This window comes from Spinacia oleracea, chromosome 4, assembly GCF_020520425.1.
Source record: "Spinacia oleracea cultivar Varoflay chromosome 4, BTI_SOV_V1, whole genome shotgun sequence".
Classification (NCBI taxonomy): domain Eukaryota; kingdom Viridiplantae; phylum Streptophyta; class Magnoliopsida; order Caryophyllales; family Amaranthaceae; genus Spinacia; species Spinacia oleracea.
In genome coordinates, this window is record NC_079490.1 from 178,280,920 (window position 1) to 178,307,705 (window position 26,786).

Consider the following 26,786-nt stretch of genomic DNA (forward strand, 5'->3'; position numbering starts at 1 on the left):
ACTGTATATTATATAGTTGTTGATGTGTTATGAAAATACAATAATGACCGTACATGTGGTCCACATTTGATGACATGTTACTGTATTTTATCCCACATTTAATGGCATTTTCGTAATAAAATCATCAATTATTTACGGAAATGCCAATTTTCCAATCAATGAGATTAACTCGGAAATGCTCTTTTAACATGCACAAGGTTTGAGTATTAGAGCAAGATTAGCGTTAGTACGAGCAATAGTCTGAGCAATAGTTTTATTGAGTATTAACCTAAGACCTTCCATTTAAGTGGGAGAGTGTGACATAAGTCTGAGCAAGAGTCTTGGAATATCAAGACTCTACTTAAGACGTTTAAACAATCATTCTTTGTTAGTTTTTTTTTTTTTTTTTTAAAAAAAAGTTTGAGAATTCTTGAATGAGTACGAGGGGTGAAGTGAAAAAATTAAGTAAGTCTGAAATGGTCTCAACAAGAATCCGAGAAATTGAAAATAAATAAAAAGCTGATGTGGAAATCTTAGCTCGGACTAGCGCTAATCTTGCTCTTATGCTTATTATTCTCACCTCTAGGTTATGCTCTATTACAAACCTGAAGTTGCATACTCTTTCTATTTCTCAATATTTAAAAAAAAAAAATAAAGACAAGAAAGAAAGTATATTAGGAGGCCTGTTTCTAAATAAATGTTTCCTTTTTTAAACTCAACTACTCCCTCCGTCTCTTTTTGTTTTTTACGTATTCTATTTTGGGTGTTTCATTTTGTTCTTTACATTTCCTTTTATATTGTCACATAATGCATTAATATTCTATCAAAATTTGTGCCCAAATATTATTTTAACCAATTAAATCCATTGGACATTAAATATTTCTCATTTTCCCAATGTCAGATTTTTTATAAGAGTGAAAACATTATAAATAAACGTAAATTTTTTTGTTTAAATAAAAAAATAGAGGAATCTCAATGCACATTAAATAGTCGTTAAATCGCGTGAAAAACATCAAACGTAAAAAACAAAAAGAGACGGAGGGAGTAGCATTTTGACTTATGCCAGTGATGCATAAGATAAAAATAAGTAGAAATACTTATTTATTACTCTTTTTCTACTTTAAGGTTATTACAAAATCAGCCTAAATAAAATTCAGGAATAACAATCAATGTCAATGATAATGTGATATATATTGTAATTTCTTCTAAAACTAGTTTAGGACCCGTGCATTGCACGGATGATACTAAATTCTTTTACTTATTAACCACATTTTACAAAAATAAAAATAAAAAAATCTAATGGAGTAAAATAGATATAAATTTTTGACATGTGAGATTGAATGAACATGATTACACAAAGAACATAAGTCATATAGTTTAATGTCTAATAAGGTCAGATAAGTTTAGATAAAGTCCAATTAGGTCACATAAATTAAATAAGGCCCTATAAGTTCAAATTAAATAAGCTAGGTCCATTAGGGTCTTATAAGTTCAATAAGCTCAAATAAGGTCCTATAGGTTCCATTATAGTGTTATAAGTTCTAATAACGAAATTGGCTATGTAGAATTGACCTATAAAAAATCAAATATAACAAAAATAATTTTATTTGTCTCCCACAAAAACTTGCTCCCAAATTTTTTATTGTTCTGAAATTGAATTGATTCAAATGGACATATTTTAACTTATACTCAAATTGAAAAGTCTTCTCACCCGAACAAAACCATTCAGAATTTTTCCCGAGTTACAAATATCACTACAAGAATTTGTATCTTTAACGACAACCTAATTACGACGGGTCAAAAATCCCGTTGCAAAAGCCTTTTGCGACGGGGTTAACAACCAAACAAAGACGGGAACAGCCGTCGCAAATTTCTTTTATGACGGGTTAACGACGGGATTTTCCATTAACGACGGCCCCCTTTTTATGACGGGTTCGCGACAGAAAATCCCGTCATTAATTCAACGATTATTGGCCTTTACCGACGGGATTTCCCGTCGTTAATGGTACAATTTTTTGTAGTGTATTCTTATATATTTATATAAATAACCCATTAGTAAAATGATCGAACTACCTGATTGCTACCTCTTATAAAACTTATACAAACTTATTTTAGTTATTCATTGTACTTGTCAAACCCTTATTTTGTTTTGAACTTATCTCGACTAAATTGAACTTATCTAAACTTATTTTTCCTGAAATTAATATGATAAGGTTAATAGTACATAGCCTAATTTCTTATAAGATCATTTTGAAACTGGAGTAGTAGTATAGTAAAAAAAATATTCACAGTTAATAATTAAAGTTCATCATAGTTTGCCATCAATGTCTTTTCAAAGTAAGTGAGTCCCATAATTTATAGTGAAATTACATGAGGCAAGAATCAAGTACGGAATAATAATAGTCATGTAAAAATATATTTTCTTGAACAAAAAGATTGATGAAAAAGTTAAAAATGTTGTGTATTCTAGTTTAGAATGCACGACTTTCCCATATTAAAAAAAAAAAAAACAGTTTAAGAGATACCGTTAAATTTAGAAACAATGTCATTAGCTCCTTATAAATAAAAAAGTTTACAATTTTATTTACTGTTTTGTTTTGAGGGAAAATTCTATCACCTATGAATGTAGATAACATTGCATGTATTAAAAAAATAAAATATTATAGGTATTATACGATGAATAGGTATTCGATCAGTTTTAAGAAAATAATTTTTTCAGCTCCGTAAAATAATATGTACTATGTATTCTTTTACTTATGTAAATAAATAAATCGAATAAAAAGGAAAATTTTGTTGGGGTCAAGGAAGGTTAGTAATAATGAATGCTAATTAGCATAATTCTTTTATTAAAAGAGTAAAAGAAATATGAAGTTAATTAGAGAAAATAGATATATGCAAAATATTTTGATTTATTTGTGGAAAAGATATGCAAATTTAGTCAAAGTATCAGATTTATTGCTTTATACAAAAAGGGAAAGAAGGTTTTAGCGGAAAAAAAATCACACCAGCCAGGAAGTGACACGTGTCATTCCCGGTGTCTATTTTAGTATATAGTAATAGATAGATAATAAAATATAGATAGATAAGATGAACTCGTAACCGGCATTCAAAATTTGGATCTAGCACCCCTTGGCCGATTGTATCACATGACTTTATTAAATGGGAAAAAATAAAAATAAAAAGATCTTTTAAATTTGATTTAAATTTTTTAAATGGCAGATTGTACTAAAGGAGGAAAAAATAATTAATAGCATACAAAAATTATTATTTCTATGCTCAACATAAATTTTTCATCTCAGTATTATCATATTATTTCCATACTCAACATATATATTTCAAACCAGTATTAACAGTAATGCCAAATTATTTCCATGCTCACCATATATTGTTTGTTCAAATCAGTATTCTCATATTACTTTAGTTTTTTTTCTATAACACATAAAATCATAATATTTTTGTGATACATATAATTTATAATATTCTACGCAGAAGGAAATTAAGGGAAAAAAAAAAAATATACAGAATCTTTAATTCTACACAGATGGAAATTAAAGGGAAAAAAATAGGAAATATACAAAATCTTTAATTAGACATATTTATTATTAAAAAAATAATTAAGTACGCACCAGAAAATGACACGTGTCATTCTTGGTGTGTCTTTTAGCATATAGTAATAGATAGATAGATAGCAAAGAAAAATTATTATTAATTAAAATAATAAAAATAAATGAGAAAAATTAATATCTATACTAATATATTAAAAGGCGTTGAGAAAAATGTCCATGTGGCACATAGTACTTTTCCCTTTGCGCCACATCATCCACTCACCAAATGATATGTCATATCATGGACAACCAAAAATCAATACGTACAATGAGGTTTGAACTCCAGACCTCAAGTGTGGAGGATAACTCTCATTACCATCTTAACCAACAACCATTTGTGGTATATCTCTTAACATTAATTTATAAATGAATGTTAACATGAAGTTTACAACAACTAAACTTTTATGTGACTTTTTATTTTCTATTGACTATTTTGGAAAAAAATAATAATTAAAGAATTAGAACAACCATGAATAAACATGATGTCATAAGTCTCATAAGCATCAACTAATGCCTAATGATTTATTGAAAAATATATTTAGTTTTCTTGTACTCTTTTTTTTTTTTTTTTTGAAGTTAAGAATCTAAAAAGATTATTAAGTTATAAGTACTAATGCCTAATGATTTGTGATTATTTATTTCTATATTTTTTTATTATTATTATGGGTGTTTTTTTAGTTGTTGTTATTTTTTCATATACAACTATACAAGGGTGTCTTTTGAGTTTTTACAATTTTAATACAAGTATTAATAATGATTAACAATTTAATGAGTCAATCAAAAAGAAAAATAGAGGGAAAATGTGGAGATGATGGAGAAGTGGACAAATGTCACAAATGTAAATATTGTTTGAGTTTTTAAACACTACGGAGTAAGTATATATATATATATATATATATATATATATATATATATATATATATATATATATATATATATATATATATATATATATATATATATATATATATATATATATATATATATATATATATATATATATATACTCTTAAAAAATACTACGTACGAGTAAAATAAATATTGTATATGGAGTATATTCTTAGTGCGAATTAGCCATAAAACAATATAATTTCAAACGGGGAAGGGGATTCGAACATTAGACCTGTTGAAAAATAAAATCAATAGAGTTAAATAGGCCAATTATATAGATCGACTGCCCAAAATCCAAAGATACACACACTTGAAACGTCAAAACAACTTAAAATGGATTCCTTGTGTTAGTGTTTGCTACAGATTGCTGTTAACTGCACCATTAGACTTTCTTGTGACGTTCAATTTCTTCAATAATGGGCTCTATTGTCTCTTCCACGTCTTCAAGGTCTTGTTTAATCTTTTCCACCTTCACAATTACGTAATCTATAAGAATCAAAAATAGACTTGGTATTGGACTAGAATTACGGTCCAATTTATGTATCGCTTAAACATTTGATTTTTTTTACCACCCTGTTTATTATTAGAGCTCATCCAGATTTGGAGTGAATTTTGGGTGGATAGATTTCAATCCCCTCCCAATGGTTATTACGGGAGATCGAACACGACATCTTTCCTATCAAGTTGAACCAACATGCAATTGGTGCTTAAACGTTTGATGTATATACCTTAACTGTGTCGGTTCAAGTTGACATGGCTTAAGAGAACGTCAAATTTTAAAGTTCGTACTACGTAGAAGAAAGCCAAGTTAACCATAATATTATTCTGTTTCAAAAATATCGCACCACCTTGTTTTTTACACTATTCAACTAAACTTTTGGTCATCTTTTGTGACTGATACCTAACAAAAATTATAGTCATGTGGGATGTTGTTAGATTAATATTGATATTTTTTTATAAATATCAATTTTAATTATTATTTTTCTTATACATAACTCGAGATATTAAGAGCCAAACAAATGGGTTGGAAACATAAAGTCAATCATAGTGCAATATTTAAACGGATGAAGTATTAGAACTGTAAAGAGACGTGTTCCGTCATTAGTCTAAGTAAGTAATTAAGTAGTGTGTAACCTTCATATTTGCTCGTAACGTTGTACGGAGTAACGTTTATGCACGTAGTATGATCGTGTGCCGTGGGAAGTAGTAAAAGAACAAATTGGTTACCTTGTGTATGATTTGTTCAGCTATGTGTGCATCCTTGGCTGCCTCCTGTGAAATATGCTCAATAACCAAAGCTGCTTCCTTAATTTTGTTATCATCTGGAAGTTTATTAGCCATCTCTTCCGATACTTTCTCCACCACCGTTGCCACCTTCTCCACTACTTCCGCCGCTTGTTCTACTTCTTTCATCACTACTTCCGCCTCTCCTAAATGTATGTAATCATTAATTATAAGAATTTTATGAAAAACGAAAGAATGTAATTAAGATATTCCGTAATAATTAAATAAGTAGCTAACGTGTTATGATTTTGAAATTAAAACAGCTATCCATCTTTTGTAGGTGGGTATAGTAACGTACACATTCACATAGGCAATTGCATGTTTTATTACCACATGACATGCAAAGAAAAGTTCTTCAAAAAGTTGATTTTTACATGTTTATGCATTTAGTGATGAATTACCTCCAATTTTGAGCAGAGTTGTCCATTTAGGTGCCCAAAATGCTAGAAGAAGAGAAAACATCGTGCCCAAAACCATTTTTAACCTGCACATACGTACAAATTGTTATCAATCATCCTATATATATATATATATATGTAGAGCTCTATATAGATATCGCAATACAACAATTATTACTAGTCAATCTCATCCTCGTAAATCATACACCCTTTGTCCCGAACTAAATTACGTTACATTACTTGTTAGATTATATTAACATATATCTTATCAGAAATAAAAAAAAAAAGCAGTCACGTACCACGGGACACGTCTAGGTGGTGGTGGTGGTGGCCGCGGAGTTGGAGATGGTGGTTTAGGCGAAGGTGTTGGCTTCCCATCTCCTCCCCTGCATAATAATTATGTCAATAATATAATTAAGATCAAATAGTTAAAACATAAGGCAACACTTGGTGGTACGTAGATTATAAGATATCTACAAATAATTAACTAGCTTGTTCTTACGTACACTATTCCGCCAGAAGTAGAAGCAGAATCAGTATGAACAAATCCAGCTTCAGAAAATTGCACGTTTAAGGAACTATTATTATTATTATTATTATTATTATTATTATTATTATTATTATTATTATTATTATTATTATTATTATTATTATTATTATTATTATTATTATTATTATTATTATTATTATTATTATTATTATTATTATTATTATTATTATTATTATTATTATTATTATTATTATTATTATTATTATTATTATTATTATTATTATTATTATTATTATTATTATTATCTCCAAATCCAATTCTTCGGCTAGATGAAGTAGCAAAAACAGCATTACTCGTTTTCACTCTATAGAGTTGAAGAAGCTCCATCAGACCACGCATTTTGTACGATCCTAAACTGTTTCTCATCGTACGTTGTATACAAATTAAGAAATCTCAACTCTTAAAACTCGATCTTGATCTTCTTGCCCAAACTAAAAAAAAGAACGGAGAAAATATGTTATAAGATCGAATACTAAATGAATGGTTTATATGATGATAAGTACCGGCCTAGCTTAGCTAGCTTAGTTAGCGTGTTTAATTGGCCTATTTAATTTATTAGTAGAATTTTGCTGGATATATTATTGCTTTAAGCATCGATATGCATGGATTATATATTTGATTGAATTAATTTGTCTGAAAATTAAGCAAATAATATCGTGACTTGAAACGTAAAGTATGTTACTTGCAAGTCATATCTTGCTCAACTATTATCTTTCTTGCAAGTTTTGTTATGCTAGAGTATATGAAAGGGAGCTGAGAGAACACCCGATTTCTTTCAAATGTTTGCGCTTATGTTATTCTATTCTCCCATACGGCTCATTTTTTGCCTCTTTTACCTAGTCATCATTTGGCTTACGTTTCTTGTCATCATTTTTCAAATTTTTGATAACAAATTTCTGAGGTAAGGAGGAAGAAAGAGTAAATGGCCGGTACTCCCGGAAATATTTGATTTGGTGTAAAACGTTTATTTGTTATGATAAAGGGTGTAAAACAATTTTCCATTTGGAAGATAGAGAACATTTTTCCTCCTTAATTACTTCCTTCTCTCTTCCCATCAATCATCACCCATTTATTGTCATTTTCCTGTTTTCTATAACGAATCAAATAAAAGAAATCTAGGTTGGAATTGTGTGTTTTCCTTTCCATGGAAAATCATTTTTCACTGAAAACGTAATCTGTCAAACCAAATGGAGCCTAATATGGGAATAAATCATTTTCCTAGTCTTTTCCTCTCCTTCTTTCTACTTCCAGATAGTCCTGTGTACACTTGGACGATGTACCCATATACGGTGTCTATATATATATCTGGTTCTGAGTATATTTAAGTAGAGACGGCAATCTCTGACACGACCCAGTAACACAACCATAACCTAAATGAATCACGATGCGAACACCAAATTATTGAGAGACAACAAAATGTCGACACAACATAACACGATATAAAACCAACCCGAACACCGAATCTTTAAAGCAAAATGATAAAGGTCGCAACATGCGACCTTTAAGACTTGTCACAATGATGACATGTCACGCTTACATGTCATATTTTAAAATGGAAAACAAGATATTTAACTTATACTATACCATATTTTACCTGTTAGAAAAAAAGGAAGAAAATTTCAATATCCTAATTTACAAATTAAATAAGGTAATTTACAATAAAACAGTTTTGCAACAAGAAAAAGCTGCTTCATAAAATCCGTTAACATTATTTTCTCAAAACAAATAAATTATTATATGCTTCTTTATCCGTCCAAACCCACCACAGTAATTAAAATTCCATCAGTATAATCTATCATCCACCCAACAATCAATAGTTTTATGATTAAAAAATACTTGGTATTGTTTAGAAAATCACTTTGTCTAACTAATTGTTGAAATATATCATTCCATCACTAGAGGAAAAAACCTCAAGTGCGGGCTCATTTTAAGGGGTTTAGTGCGGGCTTTTACATGTGCAGCACATGGTCTGCCCGCACTTGATGTTTTTCAAGTGCTGCCAAAATATTGGCAGCACTTGATGTTTCAAGTGCTGCCAATTTAGAAAATGAGCCCGCATTTGACATATTTTGTGCTGCCAATTTTAGAAAATGAGCCCGCACTTAACATATTTGGTGCTGCCAATTTTGAAAATGAACCCGCACTTGACATATTTGGTGCTGCCAATATTGAAAATGAGCCCGCACTTGACATATTTGGAGCTGCCAAATTTGAAAATGAGCCCGCACTTGATATATAAATGAGCCGCACTTGGCTTATAAATGAGCCGCACTTGGCCTATAAATGAGCCGCACTTGATCTAGATTTGTTGTATAACCATTTCCCTGCTACATATTACAATTGGATCACGCCACTGATTAACCTCCATACGTCATATAAAAACTATCCAATTATATAGATAATTAAATTAAATAGTATATAATTGTAAATATAAAAGTCGTTTACATTACAATTATATGAAAAACTAGCATGCATAATTTAAGTTCAGTACAAGAAAATATCAAAGACAATCACTAGTAATGGAGTTTGCCAACATTTCTCGAACTTCATCTATCTCCTCAAAGGTGAAAGGCCGCTCCCTCGGATTATTGAATACCTTTAAAATATCAACCATCAAAAAATATATATACACTTTACTTATATTATAAATATTGAATCGTATAATAAATTAAGACTTAATTTGTTCATAACAAAGAAATAAAGAACCGTATAATAATAAAAATGGCTAATTTCGGTCCCAACTTTCAACTAATGAACTTAAATAAATATTTTAAAGTCTTTCCATGTTTAATACACTTAGTTTTGTTTTAAAAACTCATTCTCACCAATTTTGGTGAAGTTATGCACATTTAAGTCTCGTTAGTTCATTATCGGTCACATTTTGACTAAAATGGCTAAGTTCGGTCCCAACTTTCAACTAATGAACTTAAATGAGTATTTTAAAGTCTTTCCATGATTAATACACTTAGTTTTATGTTTGAAAAACTCATTCTCACCCATTTTGGTGAAGTTATGCACATTTAAGCCTCGTTAGTTCATTATCGGTCACATTTTGACTAAAATGGTTAATTTCGGTCCCAACTTTCAACTAATGAACTTAAATGAGTATTTTAAAGTCTTTCCATGTTTAATAAACTTAGTTTTATGTTTGAAAAACTCATTCTCACCCATTTTGGTAAAGTTATGCACATTTAAGCCTCGTTAGTTCATTATCGGTCACATTTTGACTAAAATGACTTATTTCGGTCCCGACTTTCAACTAATGAACCTAAATAAGCATTTAAACGCTTTACATGTTTGATATACTTATGTTTATGTTCCAAAGACTCATTCTCACCTACTTTGGTCAAATTATGCACATATAAGGCTTACTTGATTATTATAGGTCACATTTTGACTAAAATGACTTATTTCGGTCCCAACTTTCAACTAATGAACCTAAATGAGTATTTTAAACCCTTTACATGTTTAATACACTTATATTTATGTTTCAAAGACTCATTATAACCTACTTTGGTCAAGGTATACCATGGTGTAAAAATGCGGTATCGGTCGCGGTTGCGGGATCGGTACGGTGATGCGGTAACGGAACGGTCTCGGTGGTCGCGGAACGGGTCGCGGTGATCGCACAATATCAATCAGGGAGGGAAATAAAAACTAATTAAAAAATATTTGTATAAAAGAGTAGATCAATGAGGCAAAAAAGAAAAAGAAAAAGAAAAAAAAAACATGTGGGTAGTCTTTTGGCACCTGTTATATTTAATAAAAGTGATATAAACCCATCCCCAGTTGCCACCTAACCCAGCCCCACCCACCTTTTTATTTAATAAAAGGGAAAAAAAGTCAGTCTACACCCAAGGCCCCATCATGTGAAAGAACCACCTGTCACATTTTAATAAAAGTAATCTCCCAATTGCTACCTGCCCCAGCCCCACCCACCATTTTATTTAATAAAAGGGAAAAGAATTCAGTCTACCCCCAACTCCAGAACGCGTGAAAAAAGAATCCAAGAGCCTAAACTCTTCTTCTTCTTCCTTCCTCCAGGCTCAACATCCATGGCGGCCTTCACTCGTCTGCTTCTTCTCTACTCGAAATCTTTGTTTCTTCTCTCATTTTCTATGAATAATCGGTTAATTTGCGAGTCCAAACGGTATATCTCGGGCGATTTTTTACTGGAACGGTGTAACTCGGGCGATTTTTGACCGGAACGGTCGTACCGGCCGAGATCTCGCTCTTTTATAAAACGGCGTGATAAATCGCCCAATCTCGTATCGCCAAACTCAAAATCCGAGTTAACTCGGGCGATACGAGTTAACTCGGATGAGTTTTTATACCATGAGGTATACACATTTAAGGCTCGTTTGATCATTATAAGTCATATTTTGACTAAAATGGCTTATTTCGGTCGCAACTTTCAACTAATAAACCTAAATAAGTATTTTAAACCCTTTACATGTTTAATACACTTATCTTTATGTTTCAAAGACTCATTATCACCCACTGTGGTCAAGGTATGCACATTTAAAGCTCGTTAGTTCAATATTGTTCATATCTTGACTAAAAATGTCTTATTTCGGTATCAACTTTCAACTAATAAATCTAAATAAGTAATTCAAACCCTTTACATGTTTATTAGACTTATTTTAATGTTTCTAAAACTTTGACAGCCATTTGAAACTTTTCCCGCCTTTCCCACGTTTATGATGTAAATACCTGATATTGCATGATGTCGGGTTAAGAAGTATAGCAACTCTAAAAGATATAACGTAAATGAGGAATTATGATAATACTGGCTAAAGGCACGTGCGTTGCACGTAACATAAGATGTTGTAGTTATCATATATACTAAAAATTATTTATACAAGCATAATATAGTTAGAATATTTATATTTATTCCATTATTCGTATATAGTTAGAATATTTAGATTTATTCCATTATTCGTATATAGTTATATTCAACAATAAGTAACCTTACATTTAATTGCACACGATTTGTTTTCCTAAGTCCAAAAGTAGATATGTAATCCTAAAGACTACCTTAGTAAAGGTAATCAAAAGGTTGGATGTATACATATTCAGAAGAAGCGTTCCAAATCCACCGCCACGCATTAGAAATTTTTGCATAAAGTATTTCCCATTGCAATATGGAGTATACTGAGCTTAAAAGCATATTCTAAATAACGTAGGTCACAATACCTGATTATCTTCGGATGAAGGTACATAATCCTTACTTTCATCCTTCATCGCACGTTTACACCTGTCAATTGGCTTTGCTTGATACTTGGACCTTACTTCAGTAACAGGAGTAGTTCCCGTGGCATACCCCCTTCAATATCAAATTCATGAACTGCAAATGAAAGTATGAAATAAACAGTAGGTTATTTTGTATTTAACAAGGTGATTCCTAAACTTTGAATAATCAAAATATAAAAGGGTTACAAATCATACTGTAGAAAAGTCTTCCAAGTCATGTAGAGTTGATAATCGAAGACCTTTCCAGCAATAAACCTGCACAAACAAACAACATGATAAAAAGCAGTATAATACTTGTAACAAAGTGATCCACGCTAATCAAATCCATAAGCAAGAACCTATACAATTTGTGAAATTGACAAAATTACTCCTACACGGCTTTACTAAAAGAATAAAAGGTCCACAATAGGCCCAAGTGATGGGGTTTCAACAACATTATGAGCCAAATTTCTCACCGGAAATATGAAATTTAAGGATATGAATTGTTTTTTTTTATAGTAAGGGGATATGAATTTAGATAATGAATAGAACAAAGAAAAACAAAATCTAAGAACTAAACAAAATAATTATTTTAGCATTGTCGAAAGATGATAATTTCCACGAAGGATTAAAAAACAAAGAAAAGAAAAAGATTTAACACAAAGTTCCAAAACATGTGTAAGATTCTACTCATCTCTTCATAAGAAGTAAATTGAACTCAAAATAAGCTCCTACTTATAAGGCTACATAACTTAGAAAATAGACCCATTCTATCGTTCTAACTCCTTTTAAGTTTCAAGAACAAAATGCTTGCTAATATATCATCTGATTTAAACAAGTGAGGTAAAAAAAAATGGAACAGAAACTCACCCTTCATTCTCTTAGACAATATCAGGAAGCTTGTCTCTTGTCACTTGCAACCAGCTTCTCGAGAAAAGACCATGAATAGGATTTTAAACAACACGACACATCTCAACAAGGTCTTTCAAAAGATCTTCCAGGAAGCCTCGTTCAATTTGATGTAGACAGAAACCACGGTACAAAGGAGGTACCTTGGTGATTTGACATCATATTTTTCAGTATTAACACTCCAGCAATACAAAAGGTTAAAAAAACAGACGAAATTCCAATTTAGGCTTCATATAAATCTATCCCAAATGAAGGAAAGGTCTGGTAGTTCATTTGCCACCGCAATATGCTATAGCCAGATATCTTTTAAAGCAAGCTAGAGACTAATGGTTAACTGATGCTGGTGAATATGGTCTTGGTAAAGAATCAAATAACCTCAACTTTCAAAATCTGGCTAGTACATGAATATCATTATGAAATCAATGTTCTAATCTCCTGGATATGAGAGATGTGTCTATCAAAACATCCAGCTTGTATTTTCTCTTGAGTGAGCAACATATTACCCAAGTCTTTTAGCAGAAACAACTTAATGGTATTGGCAACTTGAAGCAGGATTGATGCCAGTTAACCTTTTCACAAGGGAAATCCTACAAGCACAAGCTAATTACACAAACAAATAATTCTTACCGGGATTAACCAGAATGAGTACAAGACCAATATCAGGATTTCGAGCACCCACAGCTAATGCAAGACACCCACCAATTGAATCTCCAACAAGATAAATGGGTCTCTCAGGGGATCGATAATTCTCTGACCTTACAGTTTCTTCAACCAGTAGTACCAATTCTAAATAGGAGGGAAAAACAGTAGTAAATAATATTGTCTATCTAATAACAGATCATAATACAAATGGGAGAAAGGGTTAACGAGAGTAATAGATTGTATTTTGTATTCAACATGAAAATACATTTGACTTTAATTCATAAAGTTTTCTTATTTTTTTAAAACCAATAAGTTGAAATACTTGGTGTACATGAACATAAGCATTCAAATGTGTGTGAAACAAAAAGAGAAAAGAGGTAGACCTTGAAATGGAGTTCGATCCTTGACAGGTATATGCAAACACCATACATAAAAAATCCTTGACAAAGAAGATAGTGAGTAGTGACAGTTGTCAAAGCTCTATGGTCAGGGAGCCACATCATAAATATCACTAACAGAAATTCTGTTCCTTACTTCCTAACCTAGGTTCAGCTCAGCTCAGTTAGTCTCTCCTTTACTTTAAGATCACTGTTTATAAAAGTGTTTCATCAGGTATCAGTAATCATAGCACTCTTTCGACATTGCAATGTTATCACTTTGCAACAATAAATAGCACAATCACCAAGAGCAAACACATCTTCTACTGAAGGAACTCGCAACCACTAGTTTTGCACTCAGTCAAATGTTATGAACATTAAAAACTAAAGACTGGAAATCAAACAAAAAACTTGAGGCAGGTGGGGCACCTTTCACCGGGGCACTTTGGAAGGTTAAGGGATTTTATAAACTGAGAAGGACCAACACTTGTAGACCAGACCAAAATTCAATATGGTACTTCTGTTCCATCAGTAAGAACAATCTTCTCCTTCTCAACTTCTCTCACAATTCCGGGCATAAGACACACACCCGACTGATGCAAAAAAATTTAATCTTTATTCAAAATTGACTCGTAAATCAGTAGAAAAACATTAGAAAGAGTTTGGTGACAGAAATATTAGAATAACCTTTGTCAAGTGACTTGCAGCTTATTCTCTCAATCCCACATCAAACGATGACAAAATTTCATTGACTTATTTCATGGCATGTAATTAGGGGGATAATGAAACTTTAAGCTGATAACAAATATCTAAAGAGTAATTAAGACATTAATTAAGGGAGTATACCTCAATAAGAGTGACCTTGTTGCGGTCTTTCACATGATAATACCTCTAGCTAACATCGCCTTTTATGAAATCATTCAGTTCGCCGCTGAAACACCGGTTGGACCACCTCCAACGATAATACAATGTAACAAGTTTATAGGAAACAAATAATCAAATAAAAGTTAGGTCTTAAATTACAAACCTATAACCGATAGGAGGAGCGACGCGTGTGTGCTGCGCGGCGGCGGCGGTAGGAAGATGACGAATTCGGCGGTGGGGGAATAGCAGCGGCGACACGACGGTGGGGGAACATCAGTGGCTACGCGGCGACGCGGCTAGTCGTGTGGTGTGTGCTGTGAATGTTGAATTTCGCTCCTTGTTAGAAGCTAGAGAAGGGGAAGGAGCAGAGAACCGGAGAGGGGAAGGAGAGAGAAGCGGGAACAGTAACTAGAGAAGGGGAAGGAGGAGATGCGGGAAATGAAATGTTTTTGGGAAACATTTTTTGAAATATTTTGTGCGGCTCGTTTTAAAATAAACCCGCACTTGTATTCAAGTGCGGCCAATTTTTTAAATTGAGCCCGCACTTGTGAAAATGTATTTATATTTTACCTTTTTTGCTCTCAAGTGCTGTCAATTTATTAAATGAGCCGCACTTGAAGTGAAGCACATATTGACTTGAATTAAGAAAAATCGTTGAACAATTTCTTCAAATTAGGGAAACTCAAAGCAGTTGGTTGTGTGGGTGGATGGCGGCGACTCAAGATGGACTAACCTCGACAGTACATTCTTTAGAAGCAGAGGAGGCGATGGAAGAAGCAGCGGCGACTGTGGAAGAAGCGGCGACGACGGTGGAAGAAGATGGCGATGGCAGAAGTAAAAGCAGAAAAGGGGAAGGAAGAGGAGCGGGAAAATGAAAAAAAAGCACCACTTTCATTTTTTGGGAAATCTATTTTTAGAAAAATTTTGTGCTGCTCATTTTTAAATGACCCGCATTTGAGTTTAAAACCCGCACTTGAACTCAAGTGCTGCCAATTTTCTTATTGAGCCCGCACTTGAACTCAAGTGCTGCCAATTTTCTTATTGAGCCCGTACTTGTGAATATGTTTTTTTTTTTTTTGCTCCAAGTGCTGCCAATTTATTAAATGAGCCGCACTTGAAGAGAAGCACATGTCGATTTTTCCTCTAGTGCATTGAATTTACTGTTTTTATTATTTTTGATCCCATGATGTTCTCTCTTTGATCTTTTTATTTATTTTTAACGGAACCCCAATGTCTTCTTCTATTCATTGTATGAGGGAAAACTAGATAAATGATAATCTGTTTGAGAGGAGGAAACGAAAAGAAGTTATTTAAAAAAAAAAATCAATTTCTTTGGCCACAATGAAAGACATCATATGAGAGTGAAACAGAGGACTCCGTACTGATTTAGTTTTTTTTTTTTTTTTGAGGTATACTGATTTAGTTTTTGTTTTCTTGATTTTATAGTAATCGATTATTTGATACTAGTTTTGAAGCCCGTGCGATGCACGAGTTTCGTTTTATTTTTTCTTTTTAGTAAAGGTTTTGTATTTATGTTATGAGGTTGCGTTACGGTGAATGGATGGTGTCGTTTTGTGGTTTTTTCTTAAGACAATTAATAACTATTAACAACTACACAGTAATAATTAAGTTAATTTGTAAATATTGCATTGGAGTTCGTGCAAATAGTAACTGTAATTTAAATCATGGATCAAAGAAGTAGCCGCCATTGATAACCAAACTTAAAAGTGAAAGATGTGACAAACTTATAAGTGAAAGATGTGATTGTGTATGAGTTATGAATTGAACAATACGACCAATTTATAGGATTTAATCAATTATAAATTTGAATATGATTAGAACTTCCGATTCGTATCTTGAAGAGTTGTAGTGCATTAGTATTAGTATTTAACTTGGAATCATTATTCGATTAGAATTTTCAGTTTATCTAATTTATCTTCATTATTTGATTAGAATTCTCAATTTATCTAATTTATCTAATAGGAGTTATGATATTTTTGGAGTTTTTCTGAAATTGTTTTCTTCGTGGGCAATTGATTGCTTGTTTGTGTTTGATTACAAGAAAGCGCTTGATTACCAACCGCTTTTACCGACCGCCATAAAAATAGTCAGTAAAAAAAAATTATCGACCGGATATTAACCAGTCGGTAATTTACCGACCGAAATTGAAGCGGTCGCTAATTTTTAAATTTACCCACCGCTTTTAAAGCAGTCGGTAATTTATCGACTGCTTTTTCTTGTATTCCGACTAAAGAGCAGTTGGTAAAAATCCGACTATTTCCAAAACTCATTTAAAATTTTAAGTATCGCCTATTTACTATCTCCGACCATATAAGCGGTCGTTAATTCTTTAAACAAAAAAAAAAAGCTTCGGTACAATTTGCGACCAACTTCCAATCCCCATCAATTCGTACATTTCAAGAAAAACAAAAAAAAAGACACAAAACCCAGCGATTTGGGCTGGGCGACGACGACGCAGCGCTCAGCCGGCGACGATGCACCTCCCAACCGTTGATTCCGCCGCCGCATCCCCCTAACAACCCGCCGACGCCGTCACCCTCCCAGCCGCGCACGTCCCACCAAGCCCAGCCGCGCACAGTCCTTCTAGCCAGCTGCGCGCGTTGGCGCAAGCCTCCACCCAACCGGACCACCTAGTCAGCCGTACACCCATCGACGATTTCCCACCCCAGGTAACCTTTGTTCTTAATTTTCATGATATAATGCTTCAATTTTTCAAACCCTAACTTTGTTGTTTATTTCAAATGTAGTTTTTCTCTGTGAAATCTGTGAATAACCTTTTTTCTCTTCTAATTTTGTTGAATTAATGACTTATTATGGGTCAATTGCTTATTACAAATCTCTAGTTTGGTTTGTGAACTCTTAGATGTTGGAAAATAACTTTGTAAAAATGGGTCAATTGCTTATTATGGGTCAATTGCTTAAAAATGGGTAAAATAACTTGCTGTGGAGTAATTGTAACAGTTTATGGAGAGGTTTTATGCCATGTTGAGTACTTGAGTCATGGGATGCAGTATGGGGAAACAGATGCTAGGACTTGCTTAACTTGGGTTCTCATCATTTCATGTTGAGTTGATTGTCTATTTGTCTATTTGATGTTCATTTCTCATAGAGGTTCGTCTTTTGTTTGTTTGCTCTTTATGTAGAGAGTTTCTTGGTATGTTGAGTACTTCGGCATCACCTTCGACCTAGGCTTAGCTACTGCAAATTCCACCATTATTTTTGCCTCCCCTGCTTCAGCATTTTTCCATGAACTTTCTGTGTGAACTCTTAGATGTTGAATTAATGACTTATCATGGGCCAATTGCTTATTACAAATCATGTAAAAATGTGAATGAGTATATGTAAAAATGCTTACTGTTTCAAAATTTGTTCTATATCATTATTATGTTAGTGATATTTAAAATTAGATTCCTAACCACAACAATAATTACTCTTGTTTTATTATTTATATTTGATTTTTATTCTTATTGGTTTGTGTTTAAGTAATTATTGATCTTTATATAATTTATAAGTAAATTATTGATCTTTATATAATTTATAAGTGTGTTTAAGTAAATTATTGATCTCTATATCATTAATAAATTATTTAACTTTATATCATTAATAAATATTGATTTTTATATAATTAATAATAACAATAATTCGAGTGTTTATTTAGAAAACTTCGAGCGTTAGTAACATGATTAGTGTGAGATGCGTAGAGATTGGTTAGTAACATGATTAGTGTGAGATTTGTAGAATTTGGTATAATGAAAATAAGAGAGGGTAGTTAGAATTTGGTATAATGAAAAGAAGAGAGCGTAGTTGAATCTGCCCTTAGTTCCTTTAGTTGAAAACTGGGAGCGAAAACGCCTTATTTAGCCTATGTATGACCTATATCGACAAAATAAGACTTAAATGTGCTTAAAATTATTAAAATCAGTCTTAAAAACCTTGAATGTGCCACATAAAACATGTAAATGGTTTGACATGATAAGTTTGGTTCCTTTGCTCAAAGTTGGGCGATAAAATGACATTTTAGGCAAAATATGACCTTTAACGACCAAATAAGCCCTAAATATGAATAAATACTTTAGAATGTGTCTTTACAAGTTCAAACTAAGCTTATAAAACATGTTTTAAGTTTAAAATCAGCCCTTAGTTACTTTAGTTGAAAAATGGGAGCGAATACGCCTTGTTTAACCTATATATGACCTATATCGACCAAATAAGACTTAAATGTGCTTAAAATTATTAAAATCAGTATTAAAAACCTTGAATGTGCCACATAAAACATGTAAATGGTTTGACATGATAAGTTTGGTTCCTTTGCTCAAAGTTGGGCGATAAAATGACATTTTAGGCAAAATATGACCTTTAACGACCAAATAAGCCCTAAATATGAATAAATACTTTAGAATGTGTCTTTACAAGTTCAAACTAAGCTTATAAAACATGTCTTAAGTTTAAAATCAGCCCTTAGTTACTTTAGTTGAAAAATGGGAGCGAAAACGCCTTATTTAGCCTATGTATGACCTATATCGACCAAATAAGACTTAAATGTGCTTAAAATTATTTAAATCAGTCTTAGAAACCTTGAATGTGCCACATAAAACATGTAAATGGTTTGAAATGATAAGTTTGGTTCTTTGCTCAAAGTTGGGCGATAAAATGACATTTTAGGCAAAATATGACCTTTAACGACCAAATAAGCCTTAAATATGAATAAATACTTTAGAATATGTCTTTACAAGTTTAAACTAAACTTATAAAACATATTTTAAGTTTAAAATCATCCCTTAGTTACTTTAGTTGAAAAATGGGAGTGAATACGTCTTATTTAACCTATATATGACCTATATCGACCAAATATGACTTAAATGTGCTTAAATTGATTAGAATCAGTTTTAGAAACCTTGAATATGCCACACAAAACATGTAAATGGTTTGAAATGACAAGTTTGGTTCCTTAGCTCAACGTTGGGCGAGAAAATGACATTTTAGGCAAAATATGACCTATAACGACCAAATAGGCCTTAGATGTGAGTAATTACATTTGAATGTGTCTTAGCAAGTTAAAAAAAAGCTTATGAAACACGTTTTAAGTTTAAAATCTGCCCCTACGTGATTTAGTTGAAAAATGGGAGGGAAAATGCCTTACTTGGTCGATATATGACCTATATCGACCAAATATGACTTAAATGTGCTTAAATTGATTAGAATCAATTTTAGAAACCTTGAATGTGCCACATAAAACATGTAAACGGTTTGAAATGACAAGTTTGGTTCCTTAGCTCAAAGTTGGGCGAGAAAATGACATTTTAGGCAAAATTTGACCTATAACGACCAAATAAGCCTTAGATGTGAGTAAATACATTTGAATGTGACTTAGCAAGTTAAAACAAAGCTTATGAAACATGTTCAAAGTTTAAAATCTGCCCCTAGGTGATTTAGTTGAAAAATGGGAGCGAAAATGCCTTATTTAGTCTATATATGACCTACATCGACCAAATATGACTTAAATGTGCTTAAATTGATTAGAATCGGTTTTAGAAACCTTGAATGTGCAACACAAAACATGTAAATGGTTTAAAATGACAAGTTTGGTTCCTTAGCTCAAAGCTTGGCGAGAAAATGACATTTTAGGCAAAATTTGACCTATAACGACCAAATAAGCCTTAGATGTGAGTAAATACATTTGAATGTGACTTAGTAAGTTAAATCAAAGCTTATGAAACATGTTCAAAGTTTAACATCTGCCCCTAGGTGATTTAGTTGAAAAATGGGAGCGAAAATGCCTTGTTTAGCCTATATATGACCTACATCGACCAAATATGACTTAAATGTGCTTAAATTGATTGCAATCAGTTTTAGAAACTTTGAATGTGCCATACAAAACATATAAATGGTTTGAAATGACAAGTTTGGTTCCTTAGCTCAACGTTGGGCGAGAAAATGACATTTTAGGCAAAATTTGACCTATAACGACCAAATAAGCCTTAGATGTGAGTAAATACATTTGTATGTGACTTAGCAAGTTCAAACTAAGCTTATAAAACACGTTTTAAGTTTAAAATCAGCCCTTAGTTCTTTTAGTTGAAAAATGGGACCGAAAACGCCTTATTTAGCCTATATATGACCTATATCGACCAAATATGACCTAAATGTGCTTAAATTGATTAGAATCAGTTTTAGAAACCTTGAATATGCCACATAAAACATGTAAACGGTTTGAAACGACAAGTTTGGTTCCTTAGCTCAAAGTTGGGCGAGAAAATGACATTTTAGGCAAAATATGACCTATAACGACCAAATAGGCCTTAGATGTGAGTAACTACATTTGAATGTGTCTTAGCAAGTTCAAACTAAGCTTATGAAACACGTTTTAAGTTTAAAATCAACCCTTAGTTCTTTTAGTTGAAAAATGGGAGCGAAAATGCCTTATTTGGTCGATATATGACCTATATCAACCAAATATGACTTAAATGTGCTTAAATTGATTAGAATCAGTTTTAGAAACCTTGAATATGCCACACAAAACATGTAAATGGTTTGAAATGACAAGTTTGGTTCCTTAGCTCAAAGTTGGGCGAGAAAATGACATTTTAGGCAAAATATGACCTATAACGACCAAATAGGCCTTAGATGTGAGTAACTACATTTGAATGTGTCTTAGCAAGTTCAAACAAAGCTTATGAAACACGTTTTAAGTTTAAAATCAACCCTTATTTCTTTTAGTTGAAAAATGGGAGCGAAAATGCCTTATTTGGTTGATATATGACCTATATCGACCAAATATGACTTAAATGTGCTTAAATTGATTAGAATCAGTTTTAGAAACCTTGAATATGCCACACAAAACATGTAAATGGTTTGAATTGACAAGTTTGGTTCCTTAGCTCAAAGTTGGGCGAGAAAATGACATTTTAGGCAAAATATGACCTATACCGACCAAATAGGCCTTAGATGTGAGTAACTACATTTGAATGTGTCTTAGCAAGTTCAAACTAAGCTTATGAAACACGTTTTAAGTTTAAAATCAACCCTTAGTTCTTTTAGTTGAAAAATGGGAGCGAAAATGCCTTATTTGGTCGATATATGACCTATATCGACCAAATATGACTTAAATGTGCTTAAATTGATTAGAATCAGTTTTAGAAACCTTGAATATGCCACACAAAACATGTAAATGGTTTGAATTGACAAGTTTGGTTCCTTAGCTCAAAGTTGGGCGAGAAAATGACATTTTAGGCAAAATATGACCTATAACGACCAAATAGGCCTTAGATGTGAGTAACTACATTTGAATGTGACTTAGCAAGTTCAAACAAAGCTTATGAAACACGTTTTAAGTTTAAAATCTGCCCCTAGGTGATTTAGTTGAAAAATGGGAGTGAAAATTCCTTATTTAGCCTATATATGACCTACATCGACCAAAGATGACTTAAATGTGCTTAAATTGATTAGAATCAGTTTTAGAAACCTTGAATATGCCACACAAAACATGTAAATGGTTTGAAATGACAAGTTTGGTTCCTTAGCTCAAAGTTGGGCGAGAAAATGGTATTTTAGGCAAAATATGACCTATAACGACCAAATAGGCCTTAGATGTGAGTAACTACATTTGAATGTGTCTTAGCAAGTTCAAACTAAGCTTATGAAACATGTTTTAAGTTGAAAATCAGCCCTTAGTTCTTTTAGTTGAAAAATGGGAGCGAAAATGCCTTATTTAGCCTATATATGTTTTAAGTTTAAATGTGCTCAATTTAATATATTTGTTATGCATGGGTGATAATCATTTTAATTCTTGTAGGAAAACTATGAAAAAAATGTTGTTGAATGCGTTGAAAAAGGCATTGCTAAAGATCCCACACCAAATCTACTTCGAGACAGTAGGTGGGAGAAAGAAGGGAAAGGTCCCCGGGTTGGGGAGTGGAGACTCTCTATACTTTGCACCATCTAGAAGGGGTGGTAGTTCTTCTAGCTCATACACCTCATCTATTTATTCTCAAATGTCAACTCGCTTGGAAGAGACTCAACAACAGTTGACTCAAAAATCCATTGAGCTTGAAACAACAAAAAATCAGACGTTAAAGGCTATGGAGAACGATCTACTTTTGAGGCAAAGCGAGAGAGAAGAAAGAGAAGCAGAGCGACTAGAGCATCAAAGGGAGATAGAAAGGGAGAGACAAGAGAGAGAAAGGGAGAGACGAGAGAGAGAAGAACATGCCGCCCAGATGAAAAAAGCAATGGAGTCTTACGAGAGGATGTTCAGTCAGTGTACTGGTTTTCCTTTCTCGCAGTCGCAGGACCCTCGAGATCCAACCGGCGGCGGGACACCTTTGTGTTAGGTAGTTAGTATTCTTGTATACCTAGTTGCAACTTTTCTTTTGAGTCCTATATATTATGAATGTAGTAACATGTTTAAACAAAATCAGGTGTATTATGAATCTTGTTGTATGACTTTGAACAGGTTTAATATTATAACATTGACAGGTTTCATACGATATTACAGGATTTATATAAATTTGTATAAATACAGACAAATTATAGCCTAATTAAACGCTTAAATACAGGTCACAAGTGTAGTCACTAATTTAGTGACCGCCATGGCAGACACTAATTTAGTGACCGCCATGGCAGTCGCTAATTTAGTGACCGCCTTGGCAGTCGCTAATTTTGTGACCGCCTTGGCAGTCACTAATTTAGTGACCGCAAAGGCAGTCGCTAATTTAGTGACCGCCTAGACAGTCGCTAATTTAGTGACCGCCTTGGCAGTCGCTAAATTAGTGACCGCCAAGGCAGTCGCTAAATTAGTGACTGCCATGGCGATCACTAAATTAGTGACTGCCTTTGCGGTCACTAAATTAGTGACTGCCTTTGCGGTCACTAAATTAGTGACTGCCAAGGTGGTCGCTAGTTCTGTCAGTAAATTTTAACGACCGCCTTCCGGTCGGAGTTTTCTTAATTACCGTCCAGCTGAAAACTGACCGCCATTTTGCGACCGTTGGCGGTTGGTAAAACTTTTACCAACCGTTTTTCGCGTTTTACCAACTACTTTTGGCGGTCGGAAATTAATCAATTTCTTGTAGTGACATCAACCACAGGCGCCTTGTCCCTGTTCCGCCTCCTCAGGCGCTCCAGATCCCGATCCAGCTCTGTTCCAGGGGTACTAGGATCCTGCTCCGAAATACGAAGTATGTCAGTGGAGGGATGAACTCCCTGCTGAGGAGAGGAATAGTGATACGGCGGCGGCATCGGCATATACTGGTACGACCCAAACATCTGAGCCTGGCGCATCCTCTCCATCTCTGCATAGTAAGCCCAGGAATCTGCACCCCAAGGATGAGGACCACTTCCTCCGAAATAGTATCAGGGGAAGAAACAAAGGGCCGTGAACTGCCTGCACCTCCAAACGAATGCCTGGTGGGATCAACATGTACAAAAGAAGCTCCCCGCTCAGCATCAAAATGCCTCTCATGAGCACCAGCAACCCTGTCCCAGATCCAAGCTTGGCCCCTCCTGCCTCAAGGACGTCTCCGCCTGGGGTTCTCTGTCAACGGATCCTCTACGGTCTCGACGGCGCTCCTATACAAAATACAATTTCAAGAATCAACATCCAAGTTCAAATTTCCAGAATACAAATTTCAAGATCAAGAAAGGCACCTCTCTGTCCCGGCCAGAAAGCTTCCGGGTTAGCTTGGTACAATTCCTCTTCCAAGAATCAAGCAAGAGCATCCAGCATCGCACTCTCGCCCGAGGCGCCTACATACAAAATCCAAGATCAATTTCCCAGTACAAGATTACAAACAGTTTCAAAAAATGCAACAGTACTTACAGCGGCATAATGCTCAGGTACAACATCATATGATTTCCGGTGCGGAGGAGAAGCAAAAGGGATGGTCTCCACCACCTCTTCCCCGTCCGAGTTCTCATAGCGGAGGATCCTATCAGCATGGGGAATGTCCTCAGGATCAACCTCCTCCTCCTACATACAATCATCCAATCAATACAAGAGTACAAGAATACAAGATACAAGGTTCAAAGCTCACCGGCAGTACGAAGCGTACTGGTGGAGCCAGCCTCCTCAGGAAGTCGTCATAGCTCCCCTTCTTGTGTACAAAATCCCTCCAAGAGCGGCAAACAACATCGCCCCTAGCCTCCACATAGAGCCGGGGCAGCTCTTCATCCAACGCCAGCATGGACCCCGGTGGGTCCTTGGGGATAAGTCTCTCCCCCGAATTGTGCTGAGGGGACACTCGCTCCCCTAGGTACCACATATGGCTGTACACCCCTGGAAGCAAAACCCGCCGCCCAGACAGGAAATGGGCACAAGCAGCCAAGGCAGGTATAAGCGCGTTGGCAAAAGAACGCCATACCACCTGCAAAACAGACAACTCAGGCAACAATACAAATACAAATGCAAAGAGGGCACAACAGTACAAGAATATTACCTCGTCGGCAGGAAGGACTCTCCAAGCTTTGCGAGAGGCCGCCAGAGGCACACTCCTGCCACCACTCCTATCCAAGAGGCAGCATACGGGTAAGCCGTATCTCTAGTACGATCCGGCGCCAAAGTCGGAAAGTGCTCATATATCCAAATCTTTCAAGAAGCAAACAAAACATCAGTCAAGTTCAAATACAGCATACAAGTACAAAGTACAAGGTACAAGGAGTCATAAATACCTCTAGCGCACTCCACAGAGCAGCCATGCTCGGGTCACTCCCCAGCGTAGTCCGGGAAGCCCGCTTCATCTCGTACAAGAGGTGGTTATATGCCAAGCCACCCCAGTTATAGCTCGAAACAGCTCTCAAATCCCTCAGAGCGGACAGAAATCTGATGTGCACCCGACTGCTCCTACTCGGGACCATCACTCTGCTCACCAAGGCCAGGAGAAAGAGCCTAACCCTCTGCTCCGCGGATACACCCACACCGCAGATAGCCTCCACGATCACCGTCACAGAAGCATGGGCATCTTTATCTGACAAGTCAAGAACAGGGCCAAGCAAGTCCCTGGCAGCGGCAGAGCTCCACGTCAGCTCTGGATCAAAGGTCACATTCCTCTCAGAAAAAGGAAGACCTGTAATCATAGCAAACTCAAAGAGGGTAATGGTGATCTCCCCCCATGCCATGTGGAAGGTGTTGGTAGTATCCCACCATCGCTCCAACAAAGCCCACAGCCGGGGCTTGATCCCCGTTCTCCTCGAAGTACCTCCCATGGTACGCCAGAAGTCGGCCAGGCCCGTCTGCGACCAAATCTCCATGGCCTCCTCATCAGCACGAAGAGCTTTAAAACCCTGTGAACCTCCACCAAGGACCAAAAAGTACGAAACGGCTTTCCATCGGCCTACAGGTGAACGAGTTAACTCCAAACCTATACAACTACAAAATACGAATTCAAAACGCAGTACAATACTCACCATGCCAGCGCCAGGCCGCTGAGACAAGTGCCACTCTGGCCGAAACACCAGGTCGGAAGGGCTCCAACCAGTACCACCAAAAGTAGGCGCATCCCGGGGAACCACACCCCCGTCTGGCGCGTTTATTGCAGCCGCTTCATCATCCGAAGCGTACTCCTCAGCAGCTCGAACCACCGATAATTCGGCGAGCTTCCTCCGAGTGTGACGAGGCATACTAAATCAAGTGGAATACAAGATGTCAAAATTCTAAACTGGGGGCTATCCTATACTAGCCTAAACAAAGTAAAAAAAAAAAATTCAAGACAAATCCCCAGTGACCTCTAGTTCAAGGTACAAGTTCAACACCAACGCCTAGGCTACCCACGCCAAAGCAGGTATACAAATTCAAGCACCAACACCTAGGCTATCCATGCCAAAGCAGGTATACAAGTTCTACATCAACGCCTAGGCTATCCATGCCGAAGCCGATACAAAAATATACCTTCAAGAAAACTTTCAAAAATTCAAAACTACAAGTTCCAACATTTCAAGTTCAAGTGGCTATCAAACAGTCTTCTACAAGATTCAAGAGGCTTAAGCATACAAGCATCATTTCAAAGTACGAGAAAATCAAAACTACATGCAATCCTAGAAT

The 26,786-nt window shown here is 34.7% G+C and overlaps 2 protein-coding genes and 1 long non-coding RNA gene across 6 annotated transcripts; 1 reads left to right on the top strand and 2 right to left on the bottom strand.

The window, feature by feature from the left end:
• Positions 1-4,614: 4,614 nt before the first annotated feature.
• LOC110791076 (uncharacterized) lies at positions 4,615-7,353 on the bottom strand. Its single transcript, XM_056827103.1, has 6 exons — positions 6,899-7,353; positions 6,664-6,736; positions 6,457-6,543; positions 6,161-6,243; positions 5,703-5,905; positions 4,615-4,944 (listed from the first exon to the last, which is right to left on the bottom strand). Exons 1-6 carry the CDS (start codon positions 7,071-7,073, stop codon positions 4,858-4,860), a joined length of 708 nt encoding a protein of 235 aa, XP_056683081.1. The 5' UTR covers positions 7,074-7,353; the 3' UTR covers positions 4,615-4,857.
• A 1,103-nt stretch (positions 7,354-8,456) lies between these two features.
• LOC110791093 (uncharacterized) lies at positions 8,457-15,193 on the bottom strand. Of its 4 annotated transcripts, XR_002534009.2 has the most exons (8): positions 14,895-15,193; positions 14,714-14,798; positions 14,297-14,460; positions 13,476-13,634; positions 12,810-12,991; positions 12,156-12,215; positions 11,904-12,054; positions 9,079-9,303 (listed from the first exon to the last, which is right to left on the bottom strand). It is a non-coding gene; the product is annotated as an uncharacterized lncRNA (long non-coding RNA). The 4 variants fall into 4 exon arrangements; XR_008932483.1 differs by lacking the exon at positions 9,079-9,303 and adding an exon at positions 8,457-9,034 and having other exon boundaries at positions 14,714-15,193; XR_002534008.2 differs by having other exon boundaries at positions 14,714-15,193.
• Positions 15,194-17,098: 1,905 nt separating this feature from the next.
• LOC110791079 (uncharacterized) lies at positions 17,099-23,238 on the top strand. Its single transcript, XM_056843079.1, has 2 exons — positions 17,099-17,421; positions 22,545-23,238. Exon 2 carries the CDS (start codon positions 22,552-22,554, stop codon positions 23,080-23,082), a length of 531 nt encoding a protein of 176 aa, XP_056699057.1. The 5' UTR covers positions 17,099-17,421; positions 22,545-22,551; the 3' UTR covers positions 23,083-23,238.
• The last annotated feature ends 3,548 nt before the right edge of the window (positions 23,239-26,786 follow it).